General features: G+C 34.0%; 1 protein-coding gene across 8 annotated transcripts in view; it reads right to left on the reverse strand.

Annotated features, from left to right (window-relative positions):
- The window catches only part of sona (sol narae), a 109,141-nt gene that overhangs the window by 32,803 nt on the left and 57,991 nt on the right, over nt 1-18,347 (reverse strand). For all 8 annotated transcript variants that reach the window (XM_069133121.1, XM_046614815.2, XM_046614813.2 and 5 more), the window contains exons 4-8: nt 11,751-11,814; nt 7,792-8,003; nt 2,159-2,248; nt 299-503; nt 22-151 (exon numbers count right to left, since the gene is read on the reverse strand). In XM_069133121.1, coding sequence (XP_068989222.1) covers nt 22-151; nt 299-503; nt 2,159-2,248; nt 7,792-8,003; nt 11,751-11,814 — 701 coding nt within the window. The remainder of the gene's footprint in view (nt 1-21; nt 152-298; nt 504-2,158; nt 2,249-7,791; nt 8,004-11,750; nt 11,815-18,347) is intronic.

The raw sequence follows: 18,347 nt of genomic DNA on the forward strand, positions 1-18,347 counted from the left end.
TTGTAAAAATATTTCATTTACCTGTACCCGTCGTAATCTACGATACACAGGATTTCCGGAAAGATGGCGTATGGCGCTTCGCGCTTTGATCTACTACCGATCGATCGTTTCGATCTAAACCTCTTTCCCAGATGATCAGGCTCCATGAACGCTGAAATACAAAATATTAGATGTAATGCTCATTAGATTTCCAAAGACACGTTGATTGATAACGCGTATAATTCATTTCTACTATAACATTACTAAATAAGGTGAAAAATGTTCAGAATGGCGATAATAAAATACTCGAAATACCCACCAAAATCACTGTAATCGTCGTCTTGCAGTGGCTGCGATCTCTTGTAAATGACGTGATGATGTGTGTGCTTTAGGTTTCTTTTCGTACGTGTAACGTCATCCTGCTTTGATTTCCCGTGCTGCGAATCTTGCGAATTTCTCACAACATCTTTTAAAATTCGTTTTGGTAACGGTCGTATCACTAATTCTGACCCTATATTTCCTTCCTGTAAATAATCTTAAAATTATCATCCATGTCTAGGTACATTAATTTCGTGGATACGTGAAATAAAAAATTTAATTATTTTAGCCATATTTGTTTAAGGTAACTTAAGAACGCAATTTTTGTTTGTCTCGAAAGCGCAAAATACGGCCGTGTTGGTTTTAAGGTTATGTAGTACTCCTACCATTACCGACCGAGCAAACTCACCCTTGTTCTTCTTATATTAAATAAACAAATGATCGGAAATTGTTCAAATTTCGACGTTGCATTGCTTCTTTGTAGCTGAATCCCGGAATGTTACTCATATCCCGAAAATCGTCAAAAAAATGTGTAGTTTTTTCACATATGTTACTAATCCCACATTTTCCGCATTTCGGGGGCCAAAAAGTGAATAGCTGAGATACTTTGCGCAAATGCGGAAAGAATGAGGCGTAAAATGAGTCATTGTGAGAATGTTTTCATGCAATATTGGGTTCGCTAAACGAGAAGTAGGAATTACAATAATTTCGCAAATAAAAGATGCTTCTTACGGTCGTGTGGTGGAATAGTAACACATATCAAAAAACCACACATTGCTTTGATGATTTTCGTGATCTGAGTAACTCTCCTGAATCCCGCTACAAAAGAGCGATGCACCATTGAAATTTGAACCATTTCCGATAATTTGTTTATTTAGTATAGGAAGAACACGGGTGAGTTTGCTCGGTCGGTAATGGTAGGAATACTACATGACCTTAAAATCCAATATCGGCTATCGACATTTGTTATCAGGTCAATGACCTGCTATGAAATTTCGCTCACGTGAGAACATGCTTTTCAACTTTGATATGCTAAAATACGAATCTTCTCTGTCGTAATCGATTTTGCAGTTGAACCAAACACTTTATGCAACATTGAAAAGTGTTCTTTGTTGTTCGGTATTTCCTGGGTCGCCGTCGTCGTGTATAAGTCCATCAAGATTCGGTATCGAGATTGAGAGATGCGGGAGGCGCGTTAAAGAGAGAGTGAAAGTGAAAGGTCAAGACACTTTGAGTCACTGATCAAAGTGCCTTTTAACAATGTGTCTGTGCCCTGTAAATTATTACCAACAACCCGAATCTCCAGTATTCCAGTCCTAACCAACCGATATTATTACCTATATCGACATATTATTTTTAGATTGCAGAGAAAGCAGACGAATCATAATTGTTGTAGTATATTTTTAAAAAACGATTCATGATTATTTGACATTTTTATAACAATTTTTTCCTGAGTTATGAACTTTCAGGAGAATTCTTATTCGATTTTTTCAACCAGATATAATTTGAAAACGAAATGAGATACTAAAAACAAGTGAGCATATGTTTTCTTCGTCTTTAGTCATGGGTTCAACAAAAATTACGAAATGAAATTGTTCATTAGAAACAGTTAACCATGAAATTTTACGAAAATTCACAATATGATAAACAATAATCGCGGTAAATTTTTTAGAAAATAAATGCTTGTTTCAACAAACAGCATGAAAGAAAGAAAATATGAAGCGTATCAAAAATTTTGATAACAAAATCTTGTCCGAATTTAAAAATAATGCCCCACCTATTAAAAACGCGTTATAAAACTATTGCCTTTTGATACAATGGCGATTCGAGACTGAATTGAGAAATACGGAGCGCAGCTTACCACGAGAACTTTTCCATTTTCATCTCGCCGAAGGAGAATAGACGCCATGTTGCTCCTGTCTTGGTAAATATCGCCTATATCAACGCTTCCCTGGAAAATGAAATAAATTTCATTAAAGGACGCCACATCGATATTTCAAAAAAACGCAAGGTAATTCTTTGGTCGTGAAGAACGTCGGAGTGAGAAAGAATTTAAATTTAGTTAAAAACCTTAACATTTTTTGCATGACCGATGAAATCTAAGTTTTGAGCTAAGAAAAGCTCCTTAGATAGAGAAAAAACCACTAAAATCCGTTTGTTCGTTCTCCAGATATCATCCGAAAAAAAACCTTAACATTTTTTGCATGACCGATGAAATCTAAGTTTTGATCTAAGAAAAGCTCCTTAGATAGAGAAAAAACCACTAAAATCCGTTTGTTCGTTCTCCAGATATCGTCCGAAAAAATAATTGATCACACAGTTAAAACTTTCGTAACATGTATACCACCTATTTTTCTTATTTATAAGAAGCGAAGAAATCTGTTTCTCAGAAAATTTACACAACGAAAATTTGAAGCCACGAATAGAAGTTGAATGTTTTTTTTTTTTTTTTATATAAGTTATAGTTCTTTTATTTAGAAGGTAACTGAAAACTGAAAGGATATTACTTTTTAATATTGATTAATTAATTACTCATTTGTTGACATACACACTATATCAGTTTTTGCAGCCGATTAATTTATTTTGCAGAATTATTCTCAGGTTGCGTGAAAAACGCAAATATTGAGAGAAAAATTCAATTTCTGAAACATGTTCAAAACATCTAAAAATCGTCCATACAGTGTTTCTTTACTCAAATATAGGCATTTTGAGGTAACATTTTCATTTTAAAGTGAAGGGGTTAACCATTTGTTATCAATTTTTCTAAAGTAAAACAGCCGTAACTTCTATTATTAAAAATTGTTCCACTCCCGTTCATGGTTTGAAATTTTATTTATTTCCCATGGAATTATTAAAAATATTGAATGAGAAATTGAAAATAGCCAGTTTGACAAGAATCATGTTTTTTTACTCAAAAATGAATGAAAAATAAGTTATTGAAATTGAAACAAATTTTTTTAGTGAACTTTCGTGAGAAAATGAGATTGAAATCTCCTCCTCAAAAAATCGATTCATCGTATAAAAGTGTTTCAAAGATTTTGTCCAGAAAAATCTTCAAATATATTTAGAAAACAATTCTGAAGCATTAAGAAAGTTGCAATACCCGTCAAATTTTAGCAAACCTCTGGACCAGTTTGTGTCAGAGTTTTGGATCGCTGTAGAATTTCTAACAGTGTCCGCGGAATTGGGTGAAAATTATGAGAAACGCCGAGAGTTTGCCGTACAGTTTTCATAATCTTTCAATTTCATCGAAGAATAATGCATAGAAATATATTTTCACCCGCAGGTAGAAAACAAAAGTGTTGTAAAAACGTTCTACCTGAAGCGTGAAACCGGCGATAGAGAATCCCGAAAATAGCGATTATAATCATGAAATATATTGCCTAAGGTTTGAACCGTGATATTTAATAACTTTCCGCGTTGCCCAAGGCCATTTGTTTGTACATTTATTATCGGTTGGAGAATAAAAAGAGCAAAGCCGTAAAGCATGTAATGTATGCCGTGATTTTTGTCAACTTTGCCTCGACTCGGGAGTTTCCAGGTGCAGATGTAGGCAGCCGGTATTTGCAATGAAACGTGCCGGTGAATGGTAAAAGTGAAAATTCCGTGGCCAGATGCGTGACGGAAGGAGTGCGCGAAACAAGCGAAGTAGAAATACAAAAGGCTTAAGTAATGTTCCAGAGTGACGTCACAGCTCTTGGGAAGGAAAGAGAAATCTGGCATTCATTGCGAGTTCGATGATTTAAATTCATTTCGCGTAGACGCGTCGACGTTTCCTTGGAAAATATAAATGTCGGATGAATTACAAGACGTATAATTTGAAGTTTGTAATAATTTATGCACCGAGATTAATTCATTTATATACTGTGCTGAATAACTATTTGTTTAACGAAGGTCGGAAATATTTTGATAATTTCGTTTCCACAAACTTTAATCGTTCGTCATTTTATTCTAATTACTTTCGCGCTGTACGAATAATTTCCAAGATTTGACACAATATTTTACAGAAGGTTTTGTTCCGATGTTTTCAAAGTACCGACTAACATATCGATATTCCAGGTTAATTTTGAGTAAACATTGTAATTTCTTACAAAAGTTTCTCCACGGTCGATTTATAAGGAAGATAGGTAATAATAATTTGATAATTTTTTAGAATACACTGTCTTAAAAATAAAGATTCGAAAAAACAAACAATTCTCCATATGCTGTATTTTTTTTCCGTCGCTATACGCGATGATTATACAGAATCAGATGCGAAACATTATTGGTAAGTACCGAACTGCTTTTCGATATATAATACATATACGCACAGAGATTTCGCAAATAAAAAGTCCAGTTCTCTTTCCTGTGCCCAAAAATCTTGTTCACTCAATATATGAATACCATAATTCATATTCCCAATTCACACCTCTTACTTTTGCTAGGTGAACGAAATAGTTTTTCACTTCTGTAACGTAACACATCACGGTGCTAATGCCAAAACGGCTCATAATTATTTTACGCCCTTTTGGCTTTAGAGAGCTATCTAAAGCCAAAAGGGTGCTTTTTTGTTTGCCAATCGTTCCGTAGACTTCTTTTCAAGCTAAAGATTGAAAAAAAAAATTTACAGGGTGTATATCTAAGTTTGAAGCCAAAAGGGCGTATATATTTTTGTCAATATTTAGCTTGAAAACCAGTCTACTGAACGTTGGCAATGAAAAAAAAAAGAAATATACGCCCTGTTGGCATTAGCACCGCGATATAATATTAAAATATGTATATTATGTATCTGACGTTCCAATCGAGCAAGTTTGATCGTGAATTCAAATTTCCACGTTTGAATTTCTATCTTAGATTTCTCTCGATTTTGAGAGTGATACCTAGTTAGCTATTGTAAGTACGAAACGGTGAAATTATGGCTAAATATTGCATTGATTCATAATTTCGTTTGCTACAAGAAGACTTTGCAATTTTTTTTCAATTTCAATCTTTACGGAGTGCGGCGTCTAAACCTTAGATTTGAATCATGTACTTGGCATCAAATCTGATTTTAATATTTTTTGTACATCAAGAAAGTATTTTTGCGGCTAGCTATTAGGGCAGTCATATTAATATATACATTTTTTTTAGATTTTTATCTCAACTCTAATCCGTGCTGCCATAGGGTTGATATTCCCATTTAACCCATTCAACGGAAAAGTAAATCTACCAAACGGACTTCGACGAAATTTAAAATAGAGAGGATTTTTCTTTGGTCGCTGATTACGAATCTGAAATCGAAATTTTGAAATTCAAAATGGCGGATCGAAGAATGCTACCAAGTGACTTTTGGGATGTTTGTCGGCCATATGGGATCCGCCATTTTGAATTGGTAAATTTGCTGTTCCCTTAAAAAGGTTTGAATAAGGAAATCAGCTCTCTTGCAGCACGTGTTTGAGTTGAGACAAAAGTCTGAAAAAATGAGGGAATTATTTTTGAATTATTTGAAGCCAATTTAGGGGATGAGACAGTTGAAACTCAAATATAATCTTTTTAAAGACCACCCTACTAGCTATTCCCATGTTTTTCGAGATGAAATAAAAATTTATGCAAGCATTGATCGTTTTAGTGTATTTGGCGAATGGTTTTCGCACGTGAGGTGTTTTTGAGGAAACAAGTAAGATTAGTGTACCAGTTATTGATGCTGTCCCAATTATTGACCTTTTTTTGTTGTATCTGTTTGATGCTTGTAGTTCTAAAATTATCAAAAAATAAATTTGCAGCGTCTAACCCTCCAGCAATTGGTTTTAGTCATTGTTACGTCCTCCAGACCTTAGATTCTTTTGCCAGACCCTTACAGCTACCTTCATCTCACTCGCTCGGTTTCCATACCGTATCAGCAGAATGCTCCCTCTACTTCTCCACTGCCACTAACCAGTCCTTTGCATCCTTCCCCCCCAAGTACTTACTCTTAAGTAATTTTTCATTCGGCCAACATCTAAATTCACCTTTCTTCCATTGCACTCTCCATATCTTTGACAATAAATCAATTATATACTCTGATATTGAATTCCTCAAAACAATAGCCGCTCGTCGCGATCTCAATCATTTATCCCGTAACATCATCGAGAAATTCACAATTTGTGCCGTTGATTTATCATTTTGGAAAATGAAAGGGCCAATAATTGGGTCTAAACGTGTCAATAACTGGTACACTTACTTTAATATCTCTATGAGTATACCAGGCGAAAGACTTATGGGATTTGCCTTTCTTGTCCATCTCTTACTTCTCGATCAAAGGTATTTTTGGGGTTGTAGTGTTTGAGTTGGTAAATAACCTGCTCGCTGATAAGATTTAGATAAAAAAGGAAAAACTAGGTGCATCTGCATTTGAGTGTTCAGTTGCCTGAGACTGTTACGGTATGGAGTATATTATTACTGTACTTGTACTTTCATCTGTGATATATGAATATGTTTTCAAATCATGAACCCTTTCTAATATACATACTATACATATAGAGTCAGATGTTTATGTTTAATTCTCAGACATTCTTCGTACCTGTGAATTATAATTGTGAATCACGAAATATGTACAGTGAGGTGTCTTAAAAAGAATTCAATTTTGATTTTTCATGCTCCTACCCCTCGCGACTTGAGGTTTGATAGAAAAAAACATCCTCGCGAAGAGGGAGCTCTGCAAAAACTTTTTGGATTTATTCGTTTAGAAATTATAAAAAATCAGCAAGTTTAGAATAAACAAAGTATTTATTTGATTTTTTATTCTTTTAATTTGAAATACAATCCCTGTGATGAAATTTTTCCTTCGAGAAAGTTGGTCATAGACGTTAATTGGCTGTTGATGGGAAGAGAATAATGAGCAGCGGCTTCCACTTAAGCTACAGAGCTCCCTCTACGCGCGGGTAATTTGTTCTATGAGAACTCAGGTTTTGAGGGGTAGATGCATGGAAAATCTACATTTTCTCTTTCTCTTTTTGAGATACCCTGACGCACAGCTTGAAAAAAGTAGGTATACACCGAGAAAACCAAGCATTTGATTTGCACTTATTCGATTCATGTGAAACGGTCAAACTTTGACTAAATTTGATTTTACCAAAAGAAACTTTTACTCATAACTGTAAGATGATAAATTATTCAGTCGGATTGACAAAGTTTAACTGGATCTGTAAAAAAAAAGCTGTCAACTCAATCGATCATTACAGTGATCGATTCCTCCTGGGCAATGAAAATTGGACTCATTCGATTAAAAAATTATTTATTTCGCAGATGGAAGGAAGTATTCCATAAGGTCCATAAAAGTCGTTAGCTAGTTGAAAGTGTGAAATTTCCTGAAACGAATTAAAAATTTCAACGATTTGTTACTTCTTCAAGTCTGATAACTTTCCTTTTAGTCTACAATGAAAAATTACGTCTCGTTTTTATTGTACACGATACTTATACAAGTCTTCGATCCGGCTAATTGTAAGAAGAACAGGACAAAAACAAAACAGTGTAATTAGAATATTTTCTCAGCAGTACCTCGGATACGTCAACGTAATGAAGACCGTCTGGTTGGGAACTGTTTTTCTCGACAGTCCAAATCGGCAGATCCTTCGCAGGTAAAAGGCCACGTGTCGGCTTTAAGGAGAGATTGTAATTTTTTCCGAAAGCTTGAAGCTGCAATTCGGGCTCAGAATTGATGCTCCTCTTTGGCAACGTGTGGCGAATCGGTATCACCTCGTATTCAGGCACTGAAAATGATCGTGAGAAACAAAAAAAAAAGTTTTATTTTTTCTGTATATTTATTTGGTTTTTTTACTTTTTTTCTCAAGATAATGAGTTAAACTTTGTTAGTTGTGTAATTTTCTTCGACGTTCTTGTTATTCAATTTACCCTTCCAATACTCTCTGTCTTTCACAAAAGTGAGTGAATTTTGAAAATTCGTGTTTCGACAATCAGCCATTAAAATCAATTCGGGTTTGTTTTATTCAAAACTATGTAGATCGCGTCTTATTTACATTTTTTCTTACTAACATCAATCAGTAGGAAGTATATTTATTATTAGAGGGTTATCTGCAATAACTTTAAGGTTTTATTAGACGGGTATTCTCAACCAAAAGTGAGTCTCGGTGAGAATATTGAACACTTCGCGAAGAGTTAAAAATATGAAAAAAATGATTCATAACCAAGTTAATAAGACAATTCGTTTTAAATGATAATAATGCTACAAAGTTGTTAAGAAATTGTTTAAACAAAGATTTATGTAACAAATTTTTAGTGAAATTTTTTGATTTCTACAAAATGAATCTATTGGTTATACTAAATACCTATGAATTTTTTTGGAATTTTTGGCGATTTTGAATAATTCCGTTTTCCAAAATTCTCTAACGCTCTATTTATGAAACAATTCGTTACATACCTCTAAAATTTCTTCAGTGTAATGTATAATCATTTACGAAACCCTATAAAAAAATTCAGATCTTTGATCCGTTTTTCAAAATCGCTGAAAATGCCAAAAAAATGCATAGGTATTCAGAAAACTCAATATATTCATTTTGCATGAAATTTAAAAAATCTCATTAGAGATTTGTTGCACAAATTTTTGTTTGAACAATTTGTCAACATTTTTCTGGCATTATTGTTATTCAAAACGAATTATCTTATCAATTTGGTTATGGTTGATCTTTTTTGGATTTTCATCTCATCACGAAATATTCTCACCGAAACTGATTTTTGGTTGGGAATATCCGTCCAATAAGACCTTAATTACTTTGCTGGGTGACAGGTTATGCCAACTGATTTACTTCAAATCTACAAACAGTATTTTTGGATAGTTTATCTTCTTTGCCATGACCCCATCTTTTTAGGTGTCGAATTTTTCATTTGTTAATTAAATTGAAAATTCGTATGTCTTGGACGAAAAATCGAATTTCAGCTTAAGTCGCGGTCATTTTTCTGAGAAAAAATGTAGATCACAGAGAATAAACTATCAATGAATACTGCATAAATTTGTAGAAAACTGGTTGAGCAGTTTTTGAGATGTGGGCACTGCAAAATATGACACCCATCGAAATGGTTTACTTGTTCAATTTACATACTTTCGAATAAAACAAACCTAATTGAATTGAATTGAATAATTGACTGTCGAGGTATAACTTCCCAAAATTCGCATTGTTTTCCAGCCGTCCACTCGTATACCTATACTTTATATAATATATTGGGTTTTCTACGTAAAATAACCCAGTCTGTGACGCTGATCATTTTGAAATTTCTTATTTTGTTTGATTACACGGCAGTCCTCACCCGAAAAAGTACACAAAATTGTTTTTAAAAATTGATTTTTTCAATAATTTTTCTCTAAAAATTATTCGAGCCCTCTACCAAAACGATGATTAGACAATTTACACAATTTGTAAGATATAAAACGATTATTTCAAGCCTAAAATAAAAAAATGGGATCCGAATTTTTCAATTTTTTTCAGAAGGATTTAAATTTGTGATCTTAATAATTTCGACATACTTACTTAGACAAGTATTTTTTACGGCCAAACTTTTCTAAGGTTTCTTAAAATTAAATCATAATACGGAAGAAACAAAAGTTTTTTCAACTAATTAAGTCGAATTTATTGGGAAAAAAATGCTAATGCTCCTGGAAAAATTGAAAAAAAAAACGGAATCCCACTTTCGGTTTAGTCTTTCAATCTTCGTTGGATGTCTTAGTATTTGTACGCATTTCTGCAAAAATTAAATAATTCTTTTTCAGTTTTCTTGCATAATTTTCACAAAAAAATGGTTAACTCTAGTAGGTCACGCCTCAGTAGTATCGCATAACGCTCACACGGGGTGAAATTCGCCACAAACGTAATATGTTGCTTCAAAAATGAATTCTAAAAATCTAAAAAAAAAATATTTAGTCATTGGTTAAGGATCGCAGAAAAATTTCACTCAGTTTTCCTCACCGAAATTAATTAAAGAAAGTGCCAAAAATGTCGAAAAAAGGTCTTTATTTCGCATGAAGAATTGTGCCACGAGGTCCATTTCCACGACTAAGGGATTCTACGAGGAGTTTGACAAATGTTTGGGGTGAAATTCACCTCCAGTGACCTATTAGGGTTAAAGAAGGCTTTATACACTTTTGTTGATAGTTTATGGAGTGAAGTCTATCCCGTATTGTTCACGAAAATGAAAGGTCCGTACAAATGTTGAAAGTGTCCAAGTTTCAAATGTACGTAATTAAGTGAAAAACGTGTGTAAAAAAATTCTCAAATGATTATTTTGAAGCTAGAGACATAAACTTCAAAATGCATATGGTGCATTTGGTTTATACCAGTTTTTTTGCAAAGATATATCTCTTTAAGGCGACTCGCGTCGAGATTATTGAAAATTAACTTCTAACTCAAACGCCTGCATGGTGCAAAATCATTTATTATCCATTTCTCCTTATCTTTTTAAAAACCCGTTTTTCAAATTTTAACGAACATTGAACGAAATTTCTCGGACAATTTTTTTACGATTCATGAAAATGCAAATCATAATAAAAAGGATTGTTGAATGATTGAATGATATAGCCCAATATACAATAACTATACTGAAGCTCATACCTCGAGCTATAAATCGATTTATCTAACACTTTTTTAAACCATTTGAGGCAAATGCGTTGAAAATGCATCTTTTTACAGAATACTTATAATTGTGAGAAGGTAATTGCGGGGACTGAAAAATTGGAAGTCGGTAATCTTGGGTCTTAGGGGTCGCTGAAAGCAATCCAACATCAGAAGTTCAAAATTCGAAATGGTGGTCTGACTATGGTGGACTGAAAATATAAAAATTGATGATTCGCGCCTATTAGATCCATTATTTTGAATTTTGTAAATTTGTCAGATCTAACCCCATTTTTGAAATCAGCGACCTCGAAAACCCTTATATACCCAGTTTCAAGGAATTTGACTGCAAGGAAAAATTTATGCTTCAAATGTTAGTTTTTGTGAACAGTGTAAGCGAAAAAAAAAAATGGACAAGACAAAATCTCAAATCGTCAGAGTCACGGTAGGCTGGGTGATTTGGCACGAGATACTTCGTCAACAAACACACGTTGCACAACGCCGACTCTAATGGGTCAATACTCTCGCAATCTGCAAATGATACGAATTACGCAGAAATTGCAAGACTGATGGAGATGACATGCGTTGTTTAGAGCTACGAATAGGACATTTTTCTGTCAGTCAGTTAACAGTTTGTCGTCAACGTTCCCACGAATTTCTGACAAATGTCGACGCGCAAATTTTTGCTTTTCGCTATTTAACTGTTCTGCGATATTTGACGAGTAAATATTGATTCATTATCGGAATGATTCACGACAGTTGTATTACAAATAAATTTTGCTTCACCTTACGAAAACAAAATAGCGTAAAAAAAAGAAGGAAAAATAAAAAATCGCTGCAAGCAATCTTGACCATGTATTTATAATTTACGCTTCAACTGTAATTTCAAATCATTACCCAAATCTTGTTGCTCGGTGTGGAAAACTGACAGCATCTCTTCCGTTGTCATGTGTTTGTGTATCTGGAACATAAATGATATTTTATTTTAGCTAAATAAAATTTGTCTTTTTTTATTGATTGTAATAAATTTTAAATGCATTGGGGTGTAAAATAATGATGAACTGTTAAGGCTAGCTTAGCTGCGAAAATATTTCAATTTTGGTATACATGAAAGTTGAAGAGCATGTTCTCGCGTGTACACAATTTCAGACCAGGTCGTCGACCTCGTAAGGTAAGCAAAAAAAAAAAAATTCCAAATCGCATATATTTCTGTTGAAAGTCATTGCTTCAAAACAGATATAAATTTTTAGCAGACAGAGTTTATTAAAAAACAAACAGTAAAACTTTGCGAAGTTTCAAAATATCACAGTAAATCATCAGGTTCACATCGGATCGGAGTAGGTGGAACGGGTTTCAAGCAAGTTGATAGTAGGTTACAAAACAGAAGAAACCATGAGATGAATTTTTGCGAAGACTTTGTATCAATTGAAAGGGGCGGAAATAATTTTCAGAACCTTTCAAAAATTTCACCGATCTTACTTCGAATTTGAATTTCTGATAGTTTTACAGTTCTTTTGGGTAAAACTGTTGAAAAATTTCGCACGATTTCTGTAAGAATTTTATAGAAATATATGAATTTCTTTGTGAGAAAATTTTATTTCAGCAGATTTGTAGGAAAACTGATATTTTTGGCAATTTTTAAAAACATTTTCACGATCCTAGTGTTATTCCAAATATTCGTGTACTGATGCGTTCATACTTATTCAAACTGCATTACAAAAAGGAAAAAAAAAAATAATAATTTCGACTGTTTTTTTAAAACTTTCCACTTCCTCTCAGAAATCCATCTCAGGTCTTCACAACGTGACACCGTATAAAATACACAGAAGTACCAGGACTCGGATTTTTGCGGACTTGTGATGTGGATTGAAGGTTTGAAAAAATATGAGCTTTCTCTATAAATTGGTCTGATTTTTCGCACAACTTGGTCAGGAAACCGAAAACTCGGACCTTTTGAGATCTTCATTGAAAAGAGCAGTTTGCAAAGAACCGAAGCTGCTCCCAGAACTTGATTCGATTTGTATTTCGATATCGAGTTCGTGGAAAATTGGAAAAACTTAAAAAATATGGTTTTCATTCGAGGGAGTTTTATTCGAAAGTGAAGTCCCGTAAGGTTAAAATTTTTTTTTTCAAAAACACCCTAAAATTTCTTGAAATCCCTAAAAAATGTTAAAAATAATTTGTACTTTTCCGGGAATAATATCAATTTTTTCTCAATACTGTCCGAAAACATGGTATCATTTGGAGTAAAAGAAAAATGAGAAATTTTCATTGCACTATCATTCCATGCTCTTGCGTCTCAGGTATCCGACCCTGTTGAGAAGATGTTGGTACCTTAATAGGTTACCAGTACCCATTAGCATCAATGCACACTAATTCATTACAAATTCGGATTTCTTTTTTTTTTTTTGCAAAAATTTAGTCCTGCAGTGGAATAATTATAAATATTGTACAAAGCGATGTATTTTGAATGGCCAACCTAACTCCTTTTCGTGATCGTTTAGGGCTAACGTGGAGAATTATTATTTGAAAGAGATTTTTCTTCATTTATTTTGAACTGATTCAGAGGGTGGCTCAGTCAAAATTGTCCCTGGCTTATTTTAAGGACCATCTTAATGTATACTTTCATGTAAGCTTATTGTTGGTTGATCACACTTTTCTAAATAAGCGTAACAGACCTGTAAGAAAAATACACGTAGCTCTCATTCGGTAAAGTTGATAATTAAGGATGAAATTGATTTTTTTTTTTTAAATAAAATTGAAGTTATGTTTTTATTTTTGCCTACCTGCTCAAACTAAATTTACAAACTTCATATATAAACTGATTTCGTTACAAATAAAATTTTAATATCGGGGCCCGTGCCTTGATTCGGCACTGATAATGGAAAGGTTTTAAATGTCACCTTACAAACGACAATAAAACCATTTTGCATTACAGGTATCGACGGTTTAAATCTTAATCATCGTCGGTGTTTTGAAACTAATATTTATAGCAACAAGTGTATCACACCTCGTCACATTATACATACAATAAGATGTTAGAATGGCAGACCAATTGGCTTTTTGAGAGCAGTTTTCTGGTTAAGAATTGGCGGAATGGGCCATACGTAGTAGGTGGATTCCTGAGGGAAAACCGGCAGAACTTGATTCAATAACGTTCACCTGCGGTAGTCATATTTCAAGAGCCGGTGCTGAAAAAGAAGGTTCATAATGCAATCTTCTACAGAATTGATTATCTTGTTGGAAAATTTTAAGGGGTGTCCCCTGAATGTAAAATCAAGTTGACGGGTCGGAAGAGGGGGGCTTCATTCGCCACCTTGAAAAACACGTTTTGTGAAATATCTTTTGAAGCGATTTCAGGGGAAAAAAAAAAAGAAAATGTATGGGAAGTTTTATGTTCTACAAATTTCATCATCGCCATTTTTACTATTTCATCAACCGTTAACTACGTATATGTTTGGCAATATCGATTTTGGAAATAGTTTGCCGCTCTATGTATAAAAATCTATCCGCTATAGAGAAAAAAGGACGGTATAAAAGTTGCAGAAAATTTTATTACCCATATACAAGAAAGGTTAGTGAATTTCTCGTACGACGCTACGGTTCGGGAGATATTTGATAATACGTGTTCTCCAAGATGGCGGCCGAAGCTCACGCCTAACACTTGAATCTACATTCAGGGAACACCCGAGAACATTTTCCGAACAAGAAAATCAATCCTGTAGAAGATTGCAGAAAAAAAGTCCCTGGCTCTTGGCCTATCACTTGTGCCTAGTTTGCGTACTTGGTTAGGTGTTTCATTTGTACAATCTATGACTGAAAGAGACCTTGAAACAGAAACACAGCCGCGAAGTCTGTGAAGCGATTGGAAACTCAACGCCACCGCACAATGCAGCGAATCGAATCTTTGCACACATCGGTGTACGTATTATGCTTAACGTGTGTTGAAACTCTTGCAGCCAGTTAGTCAATGGCTTCATAATAGGCACGCTGGCGAAATAACCAACGAACTGGGTAATCGCCGAGTTGCGATTCACGATTTTTAACTCGCATTGAGACTCGATTCGTTCGTTAGCTTTTTTTCTTTTCTTTTTTATTCCCTTATGCGGTTGAACGCTGATTATAGAAAATTATTCATTAAAAAAAGTATACACCAAGTCTTTATATTACGTTATATCAGAATTATGCAGTGGATGTACTGTGAGAAATTTCATTAGTTATAGTTGCTAAAATATTGTAGTGAAATGGGTATCGTTTTGGAAGCGGTTTCAATATCTGTGGGAATTACGAAAAAATGTGGTGCAATCGAGTAACCACCCAGTATGAATATATATTCTCGTTACTGCCACAAAACTAATTATCATTACGTACGAAGAACTACATCTTTCGGTTTTGGTGAATAAAAGAGGAGAAAAAAAAAAAAAAAAAAACAGTCAAGTACGCTACAGCAACCACAACTAGAAATTTTTTTTTGGTGTGTATTTATTTATCACTTTCTGTATTAAAGAAAATATAATGTAATTTACGATTTCGTTTCTGAGCATCGCGTCTCCCATTATTGAGGAATTTATTAGAAGCATTCAGGTGGTTTATTCACCGTTTGCAATACTGCGCGACAAATTTGTTTTTCCCCACGCGTAGTCTGCAAAACATTACTTGGAACTTGTCTCATTTCGCTGTCGTGAATAAATATGTATATATATAGTACAGCAAATAAATATAAAAATTTTAGGTAAGCAATATAAACAGTTTCCTGCGGCTGCGTACTGTTTGCGCATAAATTCGCAAAACTATCACCTGTACGTCAAAAAAACATGGATAAAAGACAGACTTTACGCGGCGTCTTTACTTTGAAACCGAGGGAAAAGAAAAAAATAGAGCCATGAGAAAAACAACAAATATTACATGGGTAATTTAATTACACTTATACCGTGTACATCTTTGTCAAAAAACTTGCAACTATCAGAGCAATAATCATTTTATACATTGTAAAGTTTAAAAAGATAAAACACGAACGAAAATAGCTATAATATCGATAATAATAATAATTCAACTCGACCAGATCAGACTCACGTCATTTCGAAAACCACCAGCTTCGATAACTCAATTTAATTGATCCCGACTCATTCAAAGTTGAAAAACCCCAGCCGAGTAAAATTTGTGCAAACAATATGCAAATTTAATTCTAAAATATCGAAAGAAATATCAGTGTTAATGGTTTTGCATCTGTATAGTTTAGTTATCCATAATCGATTACTTATTGAAAAATAATTTGCAATATTTGTGTATAACTGCGTCGTATATTTACTTATTTAGTACAACTACGTTACAACTTTACTTATTTATATGTGTTTTATTGCAATGTGATTAAATCGCGGCTCTTCGATAAATATAAATAAAAGATACCGAAGAATGGGGTTGAAAAGGTCGGTAAAGCAATAGAACATGACCATAGATTCCGATTCATTGCACAAGAACGATAAAATGCCGAGGTTATCGAGATCTTACGATGTGTGCTGGGTTTTATAGTTAAATAAAGCGAGAGAATGCTTAAATGATTTTGAATTTCTCGAATTTAACGGTGGAAATTTACTACGATTGATGTCGTCTGCTCTGTAACCGTTATTCGAAGACGAGTACAGAACCTATCTTCTTGGTTATTACAATATTATAAATTATACTTGAAACACGGACAAGAGAATTCGTAATAGACTACGAATCAGCTTTGTTTAACCGATCGTCAAAAGCTGGACATTATTTGTTAGAAAAAAAGAGAATTTGAAAAAAAAAAAACGTTGACGAACCGATGAGGCGCGAGTAATTGTTCTAACCTTCTTTCTTCTTTTTTACCTTCATTCACGGTTCTCGGATTCACCGATAAGTTCACCAAACCGTTCAGTGGGCCAAAATTAAGGGGCAGAACTATTTACGGGAAAATTCACATGTTTGTATAATACAATACTATACAAATTCAATTTATGTGTTTGTAGTTGAATCCCGGAGCCCAGAGATACTAAAATACTTGACAGCCTTGTTGAGGGAAGTCTGCAGGTTAAGAAACCATACGATTTTTTCCAATTCAGCGAGGAATAAGAGAAATAACACAAAAGAAAGTGTAAAAGATCCCACTTTTCACATTGCTTCTTCTATAATTTGTTCCGAAATAAAAATATCCTATCTAGTCAAGCATATTCGTTATTCGTACATTTCTGACATTCGGAGGATTCAACTTCACTAACTTTAGACTAAAAAGAACAGTTCTATGGTGACTAGAGGGTTAATTACGAAAGAGGTTCGCAGTTTCAATTTTTCTATCAACCAAGGAGATAGTTTTCTCACAAAACTAACAAAACTAGCGAGAGCTGAATTCGGTTACTAATTCTAAGCCTGTGTTTCTCAACTTCTCCGGTTTCCACGCTTTTTGACTGGACTGTACGCCCGACACATGCCGAACGTATAAATCCTTGCGAAAAATGAGAACAGTACATGTAGATAGTTGTAGGTATCCATTACTACCGAGCTGGTAAGGAACCGTTATTAAAAGTACCACATCGTGTGTAAAATAGACTGCAAGACTACGCTTTCCCGGGTATTTGTTAAGTAGGTATTATACCTATACGTAGCACTGCTCTGACAACTGTACCAGAAATGAAAGTGAATGTAGCAGGCGTGCATCTTACTATATTATATTTTTCACCTATAGAATCAGTACACCAAGCTGCAGAGATATAGGAATGGCATTTTAGAGTACTGTGAAAACAACTTTGATAACACAGGTCTGCAACCAAAAAACTGGACAGGTTTTTTTTTTTTTTTTTTTTAATGCTGTCTCTTACAGATTTTTACTCACTGAAACGGGAAAAAATATTCAAAAAGTTTCATCGCGTCAGATTTTTTCTAGAACTAGTGTTTGTAGTTTCATTTGGAGTGAAATTCCCGTTTAACTAGAAAACTGGTATCTTATTCTTGTTGCTAACAATCCTATGCAAAAGCGATTTCTTACTTCGATTTAGTATGTATTAGAGTGAGACTCGAGAATAAATACAAGCAGGGAAACAGAAAATGGAAAGCGGAAGTGTGTTCGGAGGTGTATCGAAGAGAGGAAGACAAGGTTTCATTGGTGAAAAGAATGAACATGGAATGTTAAATACATATCGTAAAGAAATTGTTTGTTTAATTTTATAAGAAATATTTTTTAGTTCATTGTAAAAAAATTGTCGTTTTTTCATTATTGTTATGCTTTTTTCAAACAAAGATATTGTATTTTGCAAGAATATTGTACGCGATGGACGGAAATGGAACTGATTTTTCGTTTCAGCACAATCATAACATAATATTTACCAAAAACTTCTCATGCAGCTGAAACAAAAATATTTGTTTGCAGACCTGTGTGATTGCTCAATCGACGTTTTCGAATATGCCTAATTCGTAAGCTTCAGATTTTCCTAACAAATGAAACTATTGACGAACCTTAGTCGATAGTTGATCAATTAA

The sequence above is a fragment of the Neodiprion pinetum genome, chromosome 2, assembly GCF_021155775.2.
Source record: "Neodiprion pinetum isolate iyNeoPine1 chromosome 2, iyNeoPine1.2, whole genome shotgun sequence".
In the NCBI taxonomy this organism is placed as follows: domain Eukaryota; kingdom Metazoa; phylum Arthropoda; class Insecta; order Hymenoptera; family Diprionidae; genus Neodiprion; species Neodiprion pinetum.